Source organism: Neoarius graeffei, chromosome 27 (assembly GCF_027579695.1).
Source record: "Neoarius graeffei isolate fNeoGra1 chromosome 27, fNeoGra1.pri, whole genome shotgun sequence".
Lineage (NCBI taxonomy): Eukaryota > Metazoa > Chordata > Actinopteri > Siluriformes > Ariidae > Neoarius > Neoarius graeffei.
Genome location: NC_083595.1, coordinates 7,398,393 through 7,415,405, shown reverse-complemented (window position 1 = coordinate 7,415,405; position 17,013 = coordinate 7,398,393). Strand labels below are relative to the sequence as shown.

The window sequence follows — 17,013 nt, the reverse complement described above, 5'->3', positions numbered from 1 at the left end:
TGGCTTTATATAGATCATTATATTTATGTTATGTTATCCAGACCCCAAATATTTAAATTTTTTTAGGACCAATCTTAAAAGGAGATAAGAAAGATGGAGCATCTGTGGATAATGTAACTGTTAAAAAAAAAAAAATATGAGTTGTTGAATGCAGCAGTGTGGTTCTTGTGAAATCATGTGAAAATATCAAAAAGATGCATGTACACGTGTCTAGCTCCACAGCTTTCTTCTTTACTCCTTCTGAGCTCGGTCTATTACCAGACAACTGAAATATCTCCAGAAGTTATTTTGAGAAAGAAGCAAAAATGAGATCGGTAACTTTTGCACCTTGAAGGTGCTTTTGCTTGTGATCTACACACGTAAACTAAACTTAAGCAGCAGAGGCTGAACAAAAAGTAGAAAATACTGTATAATAGCAGAAGAACGTAAGAGCAGGTCATGTGCATCCTGAGAAACAGCCTCAGAGTAGTGCTCATGTTGAACAGAGGGAACCGGATGGCATGTGACACAGCTTTAGTTATTACTCCTTTAATTAATTAGTCATAAATTAAATCAGAATTGATAGAATATAAAAACCAGTTATCATACACAAGGTCAGTGATCAAGTCTTAAAAAAAAAATAAATTAAAGAGGGAAATACTGATGTCAGTAACCAAAGTTGTCCAGTAAATAACCACGAAGTTTCTTTGCTTGACAGTATCAATTCCAAAAATAGTGTAGGGAATTATGCCCAAATTACCACAACATACCCACACTTAAAATACTGGAAAAACACAAAGTAGGTTTTAGAATAATAAAACCCAAACAAACAAAGAAATATGGATACGATTAAAAGGACCCACCTAGCCAGGTAAGTAACTCAACGTAAACCGAATGTTCAAGTTTAAAGGTTTAACTTTGCACCATTGGATAAAAATACATGTCAAACAAGGCTTACATTTGGAAGGCAGAAACCGGCGTAAAATATCAAAAAGCTCACATATTGGATGCAATTTTCCTTTCTTTAGTGAACCAAATTAAATGGAGTTATGTAAATGAATCGGGTTTGAAAACGCGACAGTTGAGTGAATGTCGTAACTGGAGAACAAAATCGCTGGATATCTACTGACTTAAAGGAACATTTCCCATTGCCGCAACTGTAGTTAATTAAAAAAAAAAAAGCCAAGACGTGCTTGTGTTCGCTCCAATATAATAGAAATCTACAATAGTTCAAGCAAAAGTTCTGAAAACAAATTGGTTCCTGTTATAGCAGCTTTAAACAGTCGGTCCTTCACTTTTTCTTGACACTAATAAGACAAATATGCAGACGGTCACGTTACTGAATAACTGCAAAGTCGGAAGCTCGTATTAAACAGCCTCCTTATAGACAATTACACGCTTAGACGTTAAGATTTTAGATGTGGACTCTGTGCTGTACAAGTCACTGTGAGTGAGCTGCATCATACCTTCTGGTTAAGCACATCTGGGAATTCAACAGTGCTGGATCCTAAACCACATCACTAAAGAACTCAACATGGTGGGATCTCCCCCCCCCCCCGAAAAAATAATTCTTATTAACTCCACCCCTTGAGAACAAAACTAAAGAACTGAAAATGTTTGGGAAAACCATGTCCTGGCTGACTGGCTACATTTGAGGTGATGGGAAACATTGTGTGAAGCGGATTCTTCTTAAAACTGTTCCTTCAAACACTTTTTACAACGTTTCGAGCAAACTGGTCTGTACAGTCAGCATGTCCTGAATGAGGACTCAAACAACCAAATCAAATAATCAAAATCAGTTGATAGTGCAAATTCAAATGAACCAGAATAAATAAACTTCAAAATGAAAAATTTCATAATTTCCACAAAAAAAAAAAAAAAAAAAATTGTATTTATTACACGTTTACTGTACTTTGGTCAGTCCAAGAACTCAGTATCATTAATAATGGTGGTCGGGCTCGGAGAGTGAACTGTAAAGACAGTATTTCTGTTGTACACGCACTGAACCAATCACAGTCCCTGGTTGATTACAGGTGATCATGTGACTTCTTTTTTACACCTTTGCACATCTTTTGTCCTTCACTATTCTTACCTTCTCTCTTGGTTTTATCTCTTACTGCCTCTACTCTCTCGAGCTCAGTGTGTGTGTGTGTGTGTGTGTGTGTGTGTGTGTGTGTGTGTGTGTGTGTGTGTGTGTGTCAGGGCTGCAGGAGCTGTTGTGCAAGGGTGTGTATGAGCTCCCGGTTCTCATAGAGATACATCTGTGTCTCCCACAGCATGTTCACCAGAACGGCGTCACTCACTTCATCCAGAAGCACCTCACACGAGAGCTGAGGACTCAGTCTGAGAGAGAAAATACAATTCATCTCAGCTTACTGTGTGGAAAATATGGCACACACACACGCACACACATTCTTACCTGTGATAATTTATATCGGTCATCTCACACCAGGCTCTGGCTCGGTCTACTGCACACCCATCTGAGTCCGTGCACTACAACACACACACACACACATTAAATGGACTGGGAAACACAAAATGCTCACCACCAATAAACCATGTATAGAACACGATGTCGTTCTTTAGTGTGTGTGTGTGTGTGTGTGTGTGTGCGCTTACACAGTCCACCAGCATCTTGCCCAGCTCTTTGACTCCTACAAAGCTCTTGGCAAACTCCAGTGGGTTTGAGGGTCGAAACACATCCACAGAGTTGACCTGCACCTGTGGAGGTTTCCCCGTACCCAGAGATACCACCACGCCCAGACGACACACCTCATCTCTCCGACCCTGAAACAATCAGACTTCAAGAGCTATAATCTGTGGTTGGTAGAAGAGAGCAACTGGACTTGCTTGAAAAGTCTTGAAGATGTTTCGCCTCTCGTCCGAAAGGCATCCTCAGTTCTGTCTGTCTAATAGGGAGTATACAGTATTTATCCTCTCATGGATCATCATAGAATCAGAATGCTGATGGCTGCATTGTAGGTGGCTGATAAAAGATGTCATAGACACCCACCTCTGTTCAGTGATGGTCGTTCCAGGTTGACAAAAATGAACGATCCTCTCTGGCTAAGATGTCTGCCAGTTTTCTGGAAGTCCTCTCATACTCCCGCACCAGTCGAAGGGAACTCATCCCAAACTGCGTAGAAACATCTGTGAAGATACTCAGTCATCCAGGTACATAGTAATCCGTGGTTGTAGTAGTCCAGTTGCTCTCTTCTACCAACCACAGATTACTATGTACCTGGATGACTGAGTATCTTCTTCACAGATATGTTTCTACGCAGTTTGGGATGAGTTCCCTTCGACTGGTGCGGGAGTATGAGAGGACTTCCAGAAAACTGGCAGACATCTTAGCCAGAGAGGATCGTTCATTTTTGTCAACCTGGAACGACCATCACTGAACAGAGGTGGGTGTCTATGACATCTTTTATCAGCCACCTACAATGCAGCCATCAGCATTCGGATTCGGATTCTATGATGATCCATGAGAGGATAAATACTGGATACTCCCTATTAGACAGACAGAACTGAGGATGCCTTTCGGACGAGAGGCGAAACGTCTTCAAGACTTTTCAAGCAAGTCCAGTTGCTCTCGTCAACCAACCACAGATTACTATGTACCTGGATGACGGAGTATCTTCACAGATATGTTTCAAGAGCTATAGCAGGAATCAGGGCTTCTCCATAGCCCAGGTGTGTGTGTGTGTGTGTGTGTGTGTGTGTGTGTGTGTGTGTGTGTGTGTGTGTGTGTGTGTGTGAGAGAGAGTGTGTGTGTGAGAAAGAGAGAGAGAGAGAGAGAGAGAGAGAGAGACCTGAGCCTTCAGCGATTTGTTGTACTGATGGATCTCAGTCATGGCGTCTAACGTCGGGTTATTGGCCAGCAGCCCACCATCCAGGAAGCGCCCCATTGGTCGGAAGTACGTGGGGGCGGCCCCGCTGGACCGCGCCGCACGCCACACAACCTGCTCTGAAAGACGAAAAGAGACATAGATAAACGCATGAAAAGGAAAATTAAATACAGACATACCTAAAGACAAAAAAGTCCCGTGAACTGTAGATCACGTTCATGGTGTCTCGCTCACAGTGACCCCACTGTCTGGGTCTGTCTGTCTGTCTGTCTGTCTCACACACACACCTTCATCAGTCACCTTCCTACGCTTTCTGACAGGTTCCTGAGTGTATCCCACTATCAACACATCCTCATCCTCCCAGCCTGCAACAACAACACTCACACTGAGGGGCGGAGTCCAACTGAAGGAGGCGGGAAAACTACTGTGGAGAAACGAATATAAAATCTTGTACGTTGTACATTTGGTTGGCTACTAGGCTGCGTGTGTGCGTGTTTTACCTTGTGGGGTTGTGAGGGGTCTGAAAGTGGCAGTGGAGGCGTATGGAGGGTTTCGGGGTATAGTAGGGGGGTCATAATTTCTGAAGATGTGCAACTCCCCGGGGTGTCTGTCTGCTAGAACACTAGTGACCAACACTCTGGGAAAGAGAGAGACTTTTTTTACTCTATATTGCGCATTATGATAACTATATTGTCATAGTTCATCCCAAAACACACACACACACACACACACTTGGGGTGTTTGACGTCAGTCATCTTGGTGTTCTCTCCAAACTCCTGCTTGAGGAAATCCTCCAGCGGCGCTGACTCGTATGGACGCGAACCTTTAAACACCTGATCTTTCATCCGGAAATACAGACAGCGCAGGTACTCCATCGATTTACCTACACACACGCACGGCTAAGAATTAATACAAGACAGACGCGTTTCTACTCCAGGTCTCTGCTTCAGACATGGTGACATCATTAAATATTCATATTTATTTATTAGCACAACACTGAAATCCAAATGTAAAGATTAAAAAGCTAAACATTAGAATGTGTGTCATCAAAGCCAGGTTTAAGCTCTTGTGGTTACCCACCGTGGATGACCGCCAGAGCCAGGATGCCACCGGTGCTGGTTCCAGCCACCCAGTCAAAGAGCTCTCGAATGGGCCGACCCGCTTCCTTCTCCAACGCAATCAGCATCTGGATCAACACCAGGCCTTTGATACCTCCTCCATCCAGACACAGCAATCTGTCCATCCTATACAACACCGGCAGAAAACCCACAACGGCTGTAGATGCAAAGGCGTGTAAAGTGTTTATAATCAGTTATTTGGTTTACAGTGATATTGGTCATTATTGCTGTTTACGGACCCAAAAGAACCCAGTGTGAAATGTGATGTGCATTTTTTTTTTTTAATCCATATCACCTATCAGCCAATCAGAAACAAGTTTAAGTAAACCATCACACCAATATACTATCCCGCCCCTTAACGTCAACATTAATAGACATAACGTAACAAATACTGGATGGAAGAGGAGAGAGAGGGCGGGAGAAAAAAAAAAAAAAAAAAAGACCCCACCGCATTATCCTGATTTTATATCCTTCTGCTACGTACTTTTTGCTTGTCTTGAGTCCGTCCACTTCGGTGTAGCCTTGGCTCATGGCAGAGATGGCCGCTGCCACATGAACGAGATCATTAAACCCTGAAGGTAAAAAAAATATCACAGCCAAGATCATGTGACCAATCAGATTAATCCTCGTGTCACTCTGGTAGTTTCATGAGCGGTATGAAATATACATTAAAGCAAAGCAAACATCACAAGCTGTTAAAAAAAAAAAACTGCTAAAATAAAGCCTTGACAGACAAAATTCTCCATTCAGTCAAAAAAAGAGAAAGTGAAACATCAAACAGTGTTGGATCGAAAGCTTTTGTTTTGTTCAGACTGATTGGACCTTTCCTTCGTGATGTTCTGTCCCACTGACGCAGTCCATTTCTTCAGATTTGACGCGTCTCATGATAGTTTTATAAACATTAGCAAGATAAGCAATATTTACAGAAACAAAGCTTGCAAGAGAGACAATGCAGGAGGATGGAAAGGGTCCAGACTCCAGGGAAAGGGAGGAGCTTAGGGGAGGCGGGGTTTTACCTATAGACAGGGGCGGAGCTCTGTTTGTGACAGGGGTTGGGAAGTCAGGGCAGGGTGGGCCACATCGCTCCACCCCGACACACTGCAGCATCTTCAGCAACACCTTACGGTTGGGGCCTTAAAGCAAAAAGGTCAAGGGTCCGAAACATGCAGATACAAAAACACAGGCACATGCATACACACACACACACACACACACACACACACACACACACACACACACACAGACAGTAGGAGACGAAATGGAGGATGATATGGGGGGGGGGGGGGGAGAAAGAGAGGAGAGTGTGAGTGAGTACGTGTTAAATGAATTTAACCCATTTATGCTCAAGCTGAATTTTTTTTTTTTAAATATTCTTTTCAAGATCTGAGCGTCACTGACACAAACCTGAAAACTGAAATCCAAATCAAAATAGCTTGGATGTTTAAAAAAAAAAAAATCCTCACTATCCATTTTTAAGCAAAAATGGGTTAATAATTACAATTTTAAATGTATTCATGCAAACATTATGGGTTTAACGGGATTAACACAGGATTTCCAAGAAATCCAAACTTTTACAAATATCAGGCAGTGAGAGGAGTTACAATATTTATATCATCACATATAAAATACTGTATAAATACACTGCCAGGTGAAAGTTTCTGAACACATGGAGCTTTTATGACAGTTTAATTACTATTGGTAATAAAGAAGGAGAAGTTTAAACAAGCGTTCCATCACATCACTAAACTGTTGCATTTAAAGACTCATTCATCCAGTAAAAGGATTTGTTCACGGTTTCAATCTTAATAAATCTGGAGGATTTAACTCGAACCCATTTTCTGAACCAAACCAGTTCAAAAACTGCTAACCAGCACTGTCAGTGTGCAAACTGAGGTTAGGATTCTACCAAGCTTTTAATTTCATGATCAAACAAGATATAAAACTATTCGAATTCTGAAATTCGGTGTGTTGCGAGAACAGGCTGAATAAAGCCGGCTCTACTGCACGGCACACTTTGGCCTAATTTATTGGTGAAATTATTTTAACAAAATCCAAAGTACTCTTTGGTTGTGAGTGGAGATCGGCAAACTTAAAGATATCGGTGGCCATTTTGTTAAGTGCTGGCAGTGTGAGAAACGTTTAACTAAGGTCTCAGAGCGCGAGTGCTACCATGGCGCCACTAGGATTACGTGAAAAATTCAGATGGCGCCCTTAGTCAATGATGCACTTTTGAATTAGTATTTGATAAAGAAAAAGCAGCCCATGATTTCAGACTCAGCCAAAGCTTTTGGACCCTACTGCACATCCCTCCATATACACACACACCCCTGCTGCTCCCTGACCTTTGCTGGTGCGGGCCGCGATCAGGCCTGGCGTCTCTCCCAGGTTGTTGTGGATCTCCACGTCAGCCCCGAACACAAGGAGCGCTTTTATCAGATCCATGTGGTCCAGCTGCAGAGGAGGGGAAAAAAAAAAAAAAAAAAAAAAACACACACACAAAAAAAAAAAAAGTTCATTGTGGGGTTATAGGATTTATATTACGATTTAAAAAATAAAAAAAAAAAGGGCCAGATTTCTCCGTCCATCTCCAACACCACCACTGAGCGACTCTGCCTCAGGAACATCACAGGTCAAGAAAATTAACAGGAAAATACACATTCATTTAATATAAATTTACAAGCATGATGATAAATAACAAAGAAAAGCCATAATGCTTGGGGTCATGGAAAACTCAATGTACATATGATATGGTTTGTTCAAACGTTTCTGTTTAAAAAAAAAAAAAAAATTTTTTTTAAAAGGCAGATGTGAGATTTTACAAATGTAAGGGCCCGACCCCACAACACTAATAACTATTGAGGTATTTCACCTGACGTCACAGGGTCACGTGACGCCCCGGTGTCCGCCATTTTGAAGGTCAAGCTAGCTAATGTCAACAACATAGTAGCTAGTATGTTACTGTAGCAATGTTTACGTTCAGTCATTTGGATGACTGTTAAAACCTTTCAGTCTCAAGTTTTTCCTTTACTGTATTTACTAGTTTACTGTAATTATGATCCGGCAGCTATTTACACCGGATCCAGTGTAAATAGCTGCCGGAGCGCGCTCCGGCAGCTTGCTCCCCCTCAAATTAAGCAGTGCGCTCCGGCCTGCTCCTGGAGTGCTCCGGCCGAGGTTCTGGAGCGCGCTCCGGCAGCTATTTACACTGGATCCGGTGTAAATAGCTGCCGGATCATAATTACAGTAAACTAGTAAATCCAGTAAAGGAAAAACTTGAGACTGAAAGGTTTTAACAGTCATCCAAATGACTGAACGTAAACATTGCTACAGTAACATACCAGCTACTATGTTGTTGACATTAGCTAGTGCTAACAGCTAGCTGCTAGTACACTGCTACAACACAGACACCGACCCTAATAATACAGTTCTTGGTCATTGCCTGGTAACAGCAAATTTATAGCAGGCCATGTCTCAACAGACTACGAAGTTATTTCAATGACATTTAATAACATTTTGTTTATCCTGAGGACCGAAAGTAAATGAAAATGTGAACAAACCTTAGCTGTAATAAGATGGCGACCACCGGCTCCAGGGACGACCCGCTGATGTAGGCATGTTACCCAGCCTGACACAAAATATTTGTAGGCATCCAAACTCTTATACGCTTTCAGATCAATACCTGTGTATGGCGATGGGTTTTTAACGACATAGGTATACAGATCATGTGGGCCGAAGTCAGGTAAAGACGAGGGCTTCGTGTACTTCCGTACGCCAGTGAATAATCCTGGTGGAAGCAGGTAAACGTCGTTCTCTAAGCCTGCTAACCTCAATTTTTGCAAATACCTCTCCCTCTGCTCGCCCTGTAAATGCCCTACGTCGCTGGATAGTGAAGGTGTTTTCTGCATCTCGCTCCTTTTTCTTTTATGTTTTTCATTTGTCGCCTTCCTCGCATTCAAACTGATTCGAGCCGTGACGTCCAAAATGGCAGCATCACATGACTTGGTCACGTGGGTGAAAAACCTCAATACCTGAATTTAGTTCCAGTCTGGAGCAGGCACACCACAACTATAATAATCGGTTGGTCCTGCCACTCAGGTAAATAAATATACGTGGTTGCTGGTTTTCACAGGAAAACATAGCGGTTGCCTGCTGTTTTTGTGTGCGTGCGCACCCAGTAGCACACAATAGCAGCAAGGAAGAGCTGGTTTTGATGCTTTTTGACATCAACACAGCCCAGCTGCTTATCATGTTTAGCCGCAATCCTGATCTGCCCGTCTCCCCCACCCGTGTCCTATACCTCACCCCCCACTGGCCTATCCACAGTGGGGTGATTTTAGTAATCTAAAACATCCCATACCAGTCGTACCCACTCTACTGCTGATGATCTTCCATACATCTTCCTTTTTGGCTGTATCTTAGTACAACTTGTGCTTTTTGTCATAAAGCACGGGATTCTTCGACACTTCTATAATCAGGTTCTCCTCCGTTGATGCAACAAGGACGTACAAAGATGCCCGGAAAAAAATAGCACGTGCTCAGATAACATCACGTGTAACCGATTACCTGATGGGTTAGATGTTTTAATCAGATCAGGTCCAGGCCTGGGGGAAAAAAAAAAAAAAAAAATCGCTCCAGAAGCAATCTCACTGATACGGATAAACCCAGGCCTGGGCTATAGGGATCGTTATCGGTCTCGGTCTGGTGTGAGCACCGACCACAAACTGCAGGGGGCCGATTTATTTATAGTCATCGTTATAGTTGGAGGTATTGTGGGACCGGGCCTTAAAGCCAGAAACTGACTCATGTTTGAAAACTGGACCAACCAGAAACGCTATTAAAGTTAGGTTTCATAATGTGTTTGCTTTGCTTGTTGCCTAGCAACTGTCCTTAATAATACTGATACTGCATTTTCCCTGCAGATGAGGAACAAAGAGATTTTGAATGTCTTACTAACACACACACACACACACGTAACAGTCAGATGTACCTTCATGGCCAGGTGCAGAGCCGTGTTCCCGTTCATGTCTTTGATGTTGGGATGGGCTCCATGGACGAGTAGTGTCATGGCGGCCTCATAGCGCCCCCTCTTGGTCATTATGTGTAACGGACTGTCACCGGTTTTGCTGAGGTAATTCACGCTGCAGCCGTAGTCCAGCAACAGACGACACATCTGCACATGACGTGGGAATAAAAAAAAACCCCACAAGTGTCAGGTTGAACTGATGGACGCATGGCGGGTTGGAAAGTGTGTGTTAATCTGTGGAAGTGCTGCTGACTTCGGCAGTCTTGGCCCAGTGGAGAGGGGTTCCGCCATATATGGGGTCCTCAGCCTGCAGCTGGTTCAAATTGACAGTCAGAATGGCCTCCGCACAGCTGGAGAGAGAGAGAGAGAGAGAGAGAGAGAGAGAGAGAGAGAGAGAGAGAGAGAATGAGCACAAAACAGTGCAGGAAATAAGGAATTTGAAGCAGACTGTCAGAAGTCTGAAATGGCTGTCCATCCAAATTTCAGTCTGTCCAAATAATGGGCCAAAAGCTCAGAACAATGCAGCAGAGGGTCTGGGGCCCACCTTAGGGCTCCAGATGCTTCTCAGTTATTTCCAGGCACGTTTTTATGATCTTCAAAAGGCCAAATTACACTCAACATTAGTTGCTAATCACACTACAAACTGAATCTAATTTACAAGAAAATAATAAAGTTCAAGAAAAAAAAAATATTTAAAAGTTCTAAGAAAACAGTCGCACACACAGGTCAGTTCCATGTCTAGAAGAAAGTACAGGGGGGACAAGGATGTTCCAGTTGGTTACAACTTACTGGTCCTCATATGCAGGTACGATAACAACACTCATGAAACATTAGCATAAAATAGTCATCGTTGACATATGCTTATAATAAAATCTATAAGAAATTTCGTAATTAAACACCACAACTATTCTTACAGAATAAAGTTAAAACTTTGAGGACGAGATTCCAAGTAACTTTGGAACAAAATAACTCAAAACTGTCACAAAATGGTCATATTTGGCATTCAGACTCAAATCTGCCGCACTAGAACCTAGTCTTATTTAGTGTGCCACTCGGAGAGGGCGGGGCCTGTACATTTTGGCGGGGCTGGGATCTTCGGTGGCCGAGTTATGAATTTTTAAAGTCGCCCCCGTTTCACAGGCCGTGTTATGATAATGTATTCACCCAGTGTAACGTCTGGAAGAAAATTAGAAGTAGATTACACCCACATCTTCACAATGTTTCATGGGCCATCTGGGCCGATGCTTTTGAAATACAAAACGGACAAATGTGTAAGTTAGTTATCGGTAAATGTCTGCCAGTCCAGCCTTATTTCCCACAATGACAGAGTACATACGCACTGTGATAAAACCCCACTCAATCTTAATGAAAAATTAGCTGCACCATTCACTCCATCATACAAAAGTCTGCCTCATTTCTGAGCAGATCGCCATGGGAACCATCAATTTAACCCGTGATCTCAACTCCATCAAGAGAAACATGAGCCGCTTTGCTGATTGTTGCCCCATTTGCGCTTTAAACCTTCTCAAATGTTTACTTTCATTTTCACTTCGAATGCAGCCATCTGTTAACAGCCCAAAAAATACAGCTCTATACAAGTTCTGTGATTTTTTGTTTTAATAAAACAAACAAGTTCCAACTTTCCATCTGTCACATCCAGCTTTCTGCAGGGAACATTAATGGGCAGGGCCTATGATGAGGGTGGGGTCCTACCAATCCAAACGTTTACTCACCCTCTGGCGCTGTACTTCATGGCCGTGTGGATCGGGTAACCGATGCCCCCGGTGATGTCGCTACGAGCCCCACCTCCCATCAGCGCCTTGGCCGTGTCGGTCTTTCCCAAACGGCATGCGACGTGTAGCGGCGTCTCTCCGACCTGGTTCAGCTCGTTTACGCCGGCGCACAGCTGAGAGCACAGCACCTGGGGGACAGACAGCAGCTTTCATTATCACTGGATGCACAGCATTCTAGATTGGAACATAAATGACATTGTTCTACAAACTCAGCGAATGAGATGTCTCAGGAACGCCCCTGATCTCACCGAGTCCATGCATCCACAGTGCATCCTTCACACACAGACCTACAAACCCGCACAGTTTTACTCACCTCTACGATGACCGCCGAGTCCTGCTTGGCAGCACAGTGCATGGGCGTGTCGCCGTTCTTATCTCGGATATCGGTGCGAGCCTGGCATTCCTCTAGCAGCTCTCGCACGCAGCTCACCTCGCCGCGCTCGCATGCCAGGTGTAGCGGTGTCTGGCCCAGAGCATCCCGTACGTTCATCTGACTAAAGAGATGTCATTCCACCTCACCGTCATTACAATGTAAATTCCAGTCACTGCGGTACTTAAAGCGCTTGCAAAACATGATGGGTTTTTATTTAAAATGTTCAACCCAGTTACCCTTTTCCTCTTTGTCTAACCTTTGACCTCTCACCTCAAAACATAGTTGTGCTTCAGGCAGTCACGCTGGCCGGTGTCCACAGCGATGTGGGCAGAGCTCCAGTCCGGGTGGCTCCGCAGGCAATCGATTATTGGCTGAAGCGTCTCTGGTTTGAGCGGCGGACGGAGAGTTTCGTAGAAGGGGCGGAGCTTGAGGGCATACTGGGGGAACCAGTTCGCAGCGTCCTCCTCCAACGTCACCTGGAACAACCTGAAGTGAGTGCCGGGGGGGTTGGCATGTAATGAATTGAAAGGATGGTTAAATGGAATTATTGCATCATTGTATAGTTTTATGGGTCCACACACACACACAATGCACGCCATTTAACATACTCCACTCAGCATTAAGAAACCTGAAATTCAGGTTTGTCCACGCTATAGACTGTATAGCCAGAGACTGAGGCTACATCCACACGACAACGGCAACAGATGTTATTAAAAATTATATATATATATATATATATATATATATATATATATATATATATATATATATATATATATATCTCGTGTCCACATGGGCAACGGATCAGTAAAATATCAGGTCCATATGGCAACGCAACGCTTGCTGAAAACGATGCAATACACATGCCACACCTCTAGGGGCGCTGTAAGACGGTCCCTTCGGAGACACCAGAACAATAGAAGTAGTAAGGACGCATGCGCATAAACTATTATGCGCGAGACTTCATATTGGCCACAAAGTCAGGAAAATCTGTTCGTAAAATTACGTTATAATGACCAAATACAATGAAAAGTATTTTTCCAGTCTCACCTGTGAAAGGTAATCCCATGTGATCTCGTTTGGACGGTAAACCTGTTGGTACAGTTAAACGCAGCACATGAATGAGGCATCTTTATTCTCCGCTTTGACCCACCCAATATGGCGGCGAGGATGACGTACAATTCTACGCGGAAGGCGGCGTCTTTAATGGTCCGGAATAAATTGAATGCTACACATTGATGGATTAATTTGTTCTTCTACGCCCTTTTTGAGGAATGTATTGTAGGACTTAAACCAACATCTGAAGAGGTGAGATCGCTCCTTTTTTTCCCTATTTTTGCTGGCGGGATTGACTCTGCCCTAAGGACTATTCTCTCTCTCTCTCTCTCACTTTGCACCATTACACAATAAATATTCACAGTGAAAATATTTTGTAAGCGCGTTTCATGAACCAAGTTATAGGATTTGTTGACAACTTACATCGAGTTCGTTACACTTCTACCCGGCGTGAAGCACATGTGGTTGTGACGTCATCGTAAACAAATCCGTTCTACTCATCCAGACGACTTCGCAATGGCGCCGTTGCCAGATCTTTCCACTTTGGAACCCGTTCTCAAAAGATTTCGTTTTGGGGCGCCCAAAATGCCGGTGCCATGTGGACGCCAGGCCGAAACGATAAACAATTTTATCGGATTCACCTGAATCCGTTGCCGTGTGGACAGGGCCTGAGAGTTCTAGTCAGTTTAATGCTGATGGAGATGATGGGACTGGTTTTATCACATCAGCTAAAAAAAAAAAAAAAAAAAAAAAGACAGAAGATACAAAAAGTCAAACCTAGTGTTAAGTACTTAAAGGAAAAATGGTCCAACACAGACCTCAGTGCCATAACTGGGCTGTCTGGCATGATAAGGATGCAGTCCCAAGCCTGGGAAGAAGCGTCCCTGTACAGCACCGTCCTCCCATCCTGCTTCATCTTCACCTTACTCCTGTACTCCGACAGCTGGACCTCCCGAACCCGGTATGGGTTGGTGAACACATTGCTCACCGACCCAATGATGCGGCCCAGGAACTGCATTCTCACCTGGAAGAAAAAAGTCAGCATCAGAGTGACTTCGGTTTAAAATAGTGATCTAGTATTGATCATTACATCCTCATCAAACCCTGGGTCGGGGGTGGAGTCATCCTGAACGAGATCGATCTGATCAGGATAGAAATGTGCGTCACGGAATAAAACTGACCAGTCAGGAGAGGAGAATGGAAATCCGAGGTCATGTCCAAGCACATCACCATTATGACATGTAGCTGTGAGTAGCAATCATAGGGGTCCAAGCACTACTCATTAGTGCATTATTATTACAACATCAATTAACGCATATTTTCTGGCTTTAATCTCGACACCATAGCTTTGTATTTGCATCATTAACAAGTGAAGGCACACCTTCACTTTGGTTGGGTGTTTTAAAAAGTGATGCGTCGTAAATGACAGCAGTATAAATCCACACAACATGTTATATGATATACTAGTACATCTCAAAAAATTAGAATATTGTGAAAAAGTTCAATATTTTCCATCAGTTATTTAAGAAAGTGAAAATGTTATATATTATAGACTCATTACACAAACGTTTCAAGCATTTTTCTATTTTAATTTTAATCAGTATGGCATACAGTACAAAAACAAACCCATCTCAAAATATTAGAATATTTCATTTCGAGTTTGAGTAAAACAGTATGAACACAGTGTATCTCTCGGTCTAGTTCAGTACACACAACCACAATCATGGGGAAGACTGCTGACTTGACTGTTGTCCAGAAGATGATCACTGATGCCCTCCACAAGGAGGGTAAGCCACAAAAGGTCATTGCAGAAAAGGGTGGCTGGAAAAGGTGCACAAGCAACAGGGATGGCCGCGGTCTTGAGAGGATTGTCGAGAAAAGTTGATTCAAGAACTTGGGAGAGCTTCACAAGGAGTGGACTGAGGCTTGTGTCAGTGTATCAAGACCCATCACGAACAGACATCTTCAAGAAAAGGGATACAACTTTCACGTTCCTAATATCAAGCTACTCCTGAGCCAGAGACAATGTCAGAAGTGTCTTATCTGGGCTAAGGAGAGAAAGAAATGGACTGTTGCTCAGTGGTCCAAAGTCCTCTTTTCAGATGAAAGTACATTTTGCATTTAATTTGGAAATCACGGTTCTAGAGTCTGGAGGAAGAGTGGAGAGGCACAGAATCCAAGGTGTTTGAAGCCCAGTGTGAAGTTTCCACAGTCTGTGATGATTTGGGGTGCCATGTCATCTGCTGGTGTTGGTCCACTGTATTTTATCAAGTCCAAAGTCAACACAACCATCTACCAGGAGATTTTAGAGCACTTCATGCTTCCATCTGCTGACGAGCTTTTTGGAGATGCTGATTTCCTTTTCCAGCAGGACTTGGCACCTACCCACAGTGCCAAAACTACTACCAAATGGTTTGCTGACCATGATATTACTGTGTTTGATTGGCCAGCCAACTTGCCTGACCTGAGAGAATCTATGGGGTATTGTCAAGAGGAAGATGAGAAACACCCGACCCAAAAATACAGATACGCTGAAGGCCACTATCAAAGCAACCTGGGCTTCAATAACACCTCAGCAGTGCCACAGACTGATCACCTCCATGCCACACCGCATTGATACAGTAATTCATGGTAAAGGAGCCCCAACCAAGTATTGAGTGTATAAATGAATATACTTTTCAGAAGCTGGACATTTCTGTATTGTAAATCCTTTTTTTGATTGATCTTAGGGAATATTCTAATAATTTGAGATACTGGATTTCTGATTTTCATGAGCTATAAGCCATAATCATCAAAATTAAAACAAAAAAGGCTTTAAATATTTCACTTTACATGTAACGAATATAGAATATATGAAAGTTTACCTTTTTGAATTAAATTATGAAAAAAGGGAACTTTTTCATGGTGTTCTAATTTTTTTGAGCTGCACTAGTAGGTTTGTGCATATTATAGACACAGCAAAGAATTCACCTGAAATACTGATCGAATATTAATGGAGATTGGAAAGGTTATGAAGGGTCAAAGGTCTTTTAGCCTCCTAAATAAAAGAAAATGCAGTATTATGACCAACTGATCAATTCTAAACCAGGTAAAGTGAGTGAGACTGAACTACAGCTACAGGCCAGGTGTCCCAAACAAGTTTATCAGGAGCTGATATTATTATTATAATAATAATAAAAAAAAGGAACCAAAAACAACTGAAACCAAACGTCCCAACTTATCCAGAAGCCAGTAAACTAATGAGTTTAATGAGTGCGCGACACTAAAGAACAAACAACTTCCTGTCATGTTTTAGACAAAACACACTGAAATAAACAAACACATTTAGCCAGCTAGCTTCACACTCATCCAGGCTGCTGCTGCTTGGGTTCTCACTTCAAAACACAACCAACAAACGTTTAGAAAAATACTTTCACTTCCAGAATAACTCACGAACTATCAAACACAGTGCTGCAGCTTTATTTATATCTCGTTAATCTTCTTACCTCGAAACTAAACCGGCCGCCTCATCCGCTTAAGATTAACCGCGGCTCCTCTCCTCTCCGCTCTGACTGAGCTCGCTCACTTTTGACTGCTGCACGTCAACCAGCCTTGACGCACAGAGACGCTTGAGGGACGTCCGGACGAACAAATGAGATTGAGAAAACAGGTCCCGCCTCTTTACGAGTTAACCAATTAAACATGAGGAACACGCGGGGGCGCAAAAAAAATTTTTTTTGCTTTATTTGTGATGCTAGCTAACTGGCTATTATATTATATATTATACACTACCGTTCAAAAGTTTGGGGTCACCCAGACAATGTTGTGTTTTCCATGAAAAGTC

At 42.8% G+C, this 17,013-nt stretch overlaps 1 protein-coding gene across 2 annotated transcripts; it reads right to left on the bottom strand.

Annotated features, from left to right (window-relative positions):
- Positions 1–512: 512 nt before the first annotated feature.
- On the bottom strand, positions 513–16,762 carry pla2g6 (phospholipase A2, group VI (cytosolic, calcium-independent)). 2 transcript variants are annotated; one of them, XM_060912089.1, is made up of 17 exons: positions 16,676–16,762; positions 14,009–14,214; positions 12,405–12,620; positions 12,075–12,255; positions 11,702–11,889; positions 10,222–10,318; positions 9,933–10,115; positions 7,288–7,396; positions 5,962–6,078; positions 5,430–5,517; positions 4,908–5,071; positions 4,560–4,710; positions 4,328–4,464; positions 3,792–3,946; positions 2,599–2,766; positions 2,399–2,472; positions 513–2,322 (listed from the first exon to the last, which is right to left on the bottom strand). In XM_060912089.1, exons 2-17 carry the CDS (start codon positions 14,206–14,208, stop codon positions 2,178–2,180), a joined length of 2,373 nt encoding a protein of 790 aa, XP_060768072.1. In that variant the 5' UTR covers positions 14,209–14,214; positions 16,676–16,762; the 3' UTR covers positions 513–2,177. The 2 variants fall into 2 exon arrangements, with proteins under 2 accessions (XP_060768072.1, XP_060768073.1); XM_060912090.1 differs by lacking the exon at positions 16,676–16,762 and having other exon boundaries at positions 12,405–12,610; positions 14,009–14,088.
- Between the last annotated feature and the right edge of the window lie 251 nt (positions 16,763–17,013).

What these genes read in the sequence shown, in the direction of transcription:
- pla2g6 (XM_060912089.1), bottom strand. Translation starts at nt 14,208, where the DNA reads ATGCAGTTCCTGGGCCGCATCATTGGGTCGGTGAGCAATGTGTTCACC. An exon ending in CGCGGCCCGCACCAGCAAAG is followed by an intron (nt 6,079 to 7,287) that starts GTCAGGGAGCAG and finishes TTTTGCTTTAAG; the next exon opens with GCCCCAACCGTAAGGTGTTG. An exon ending in GCAAGATGCTGGTGGACTGT is followed by an intron (nt 2,473 to 2,598) that starts GTAAGCGCACAC and finishes TGTGTGTTGTAG; the next exon opens with TGCACGGACTCAGATGGGTG.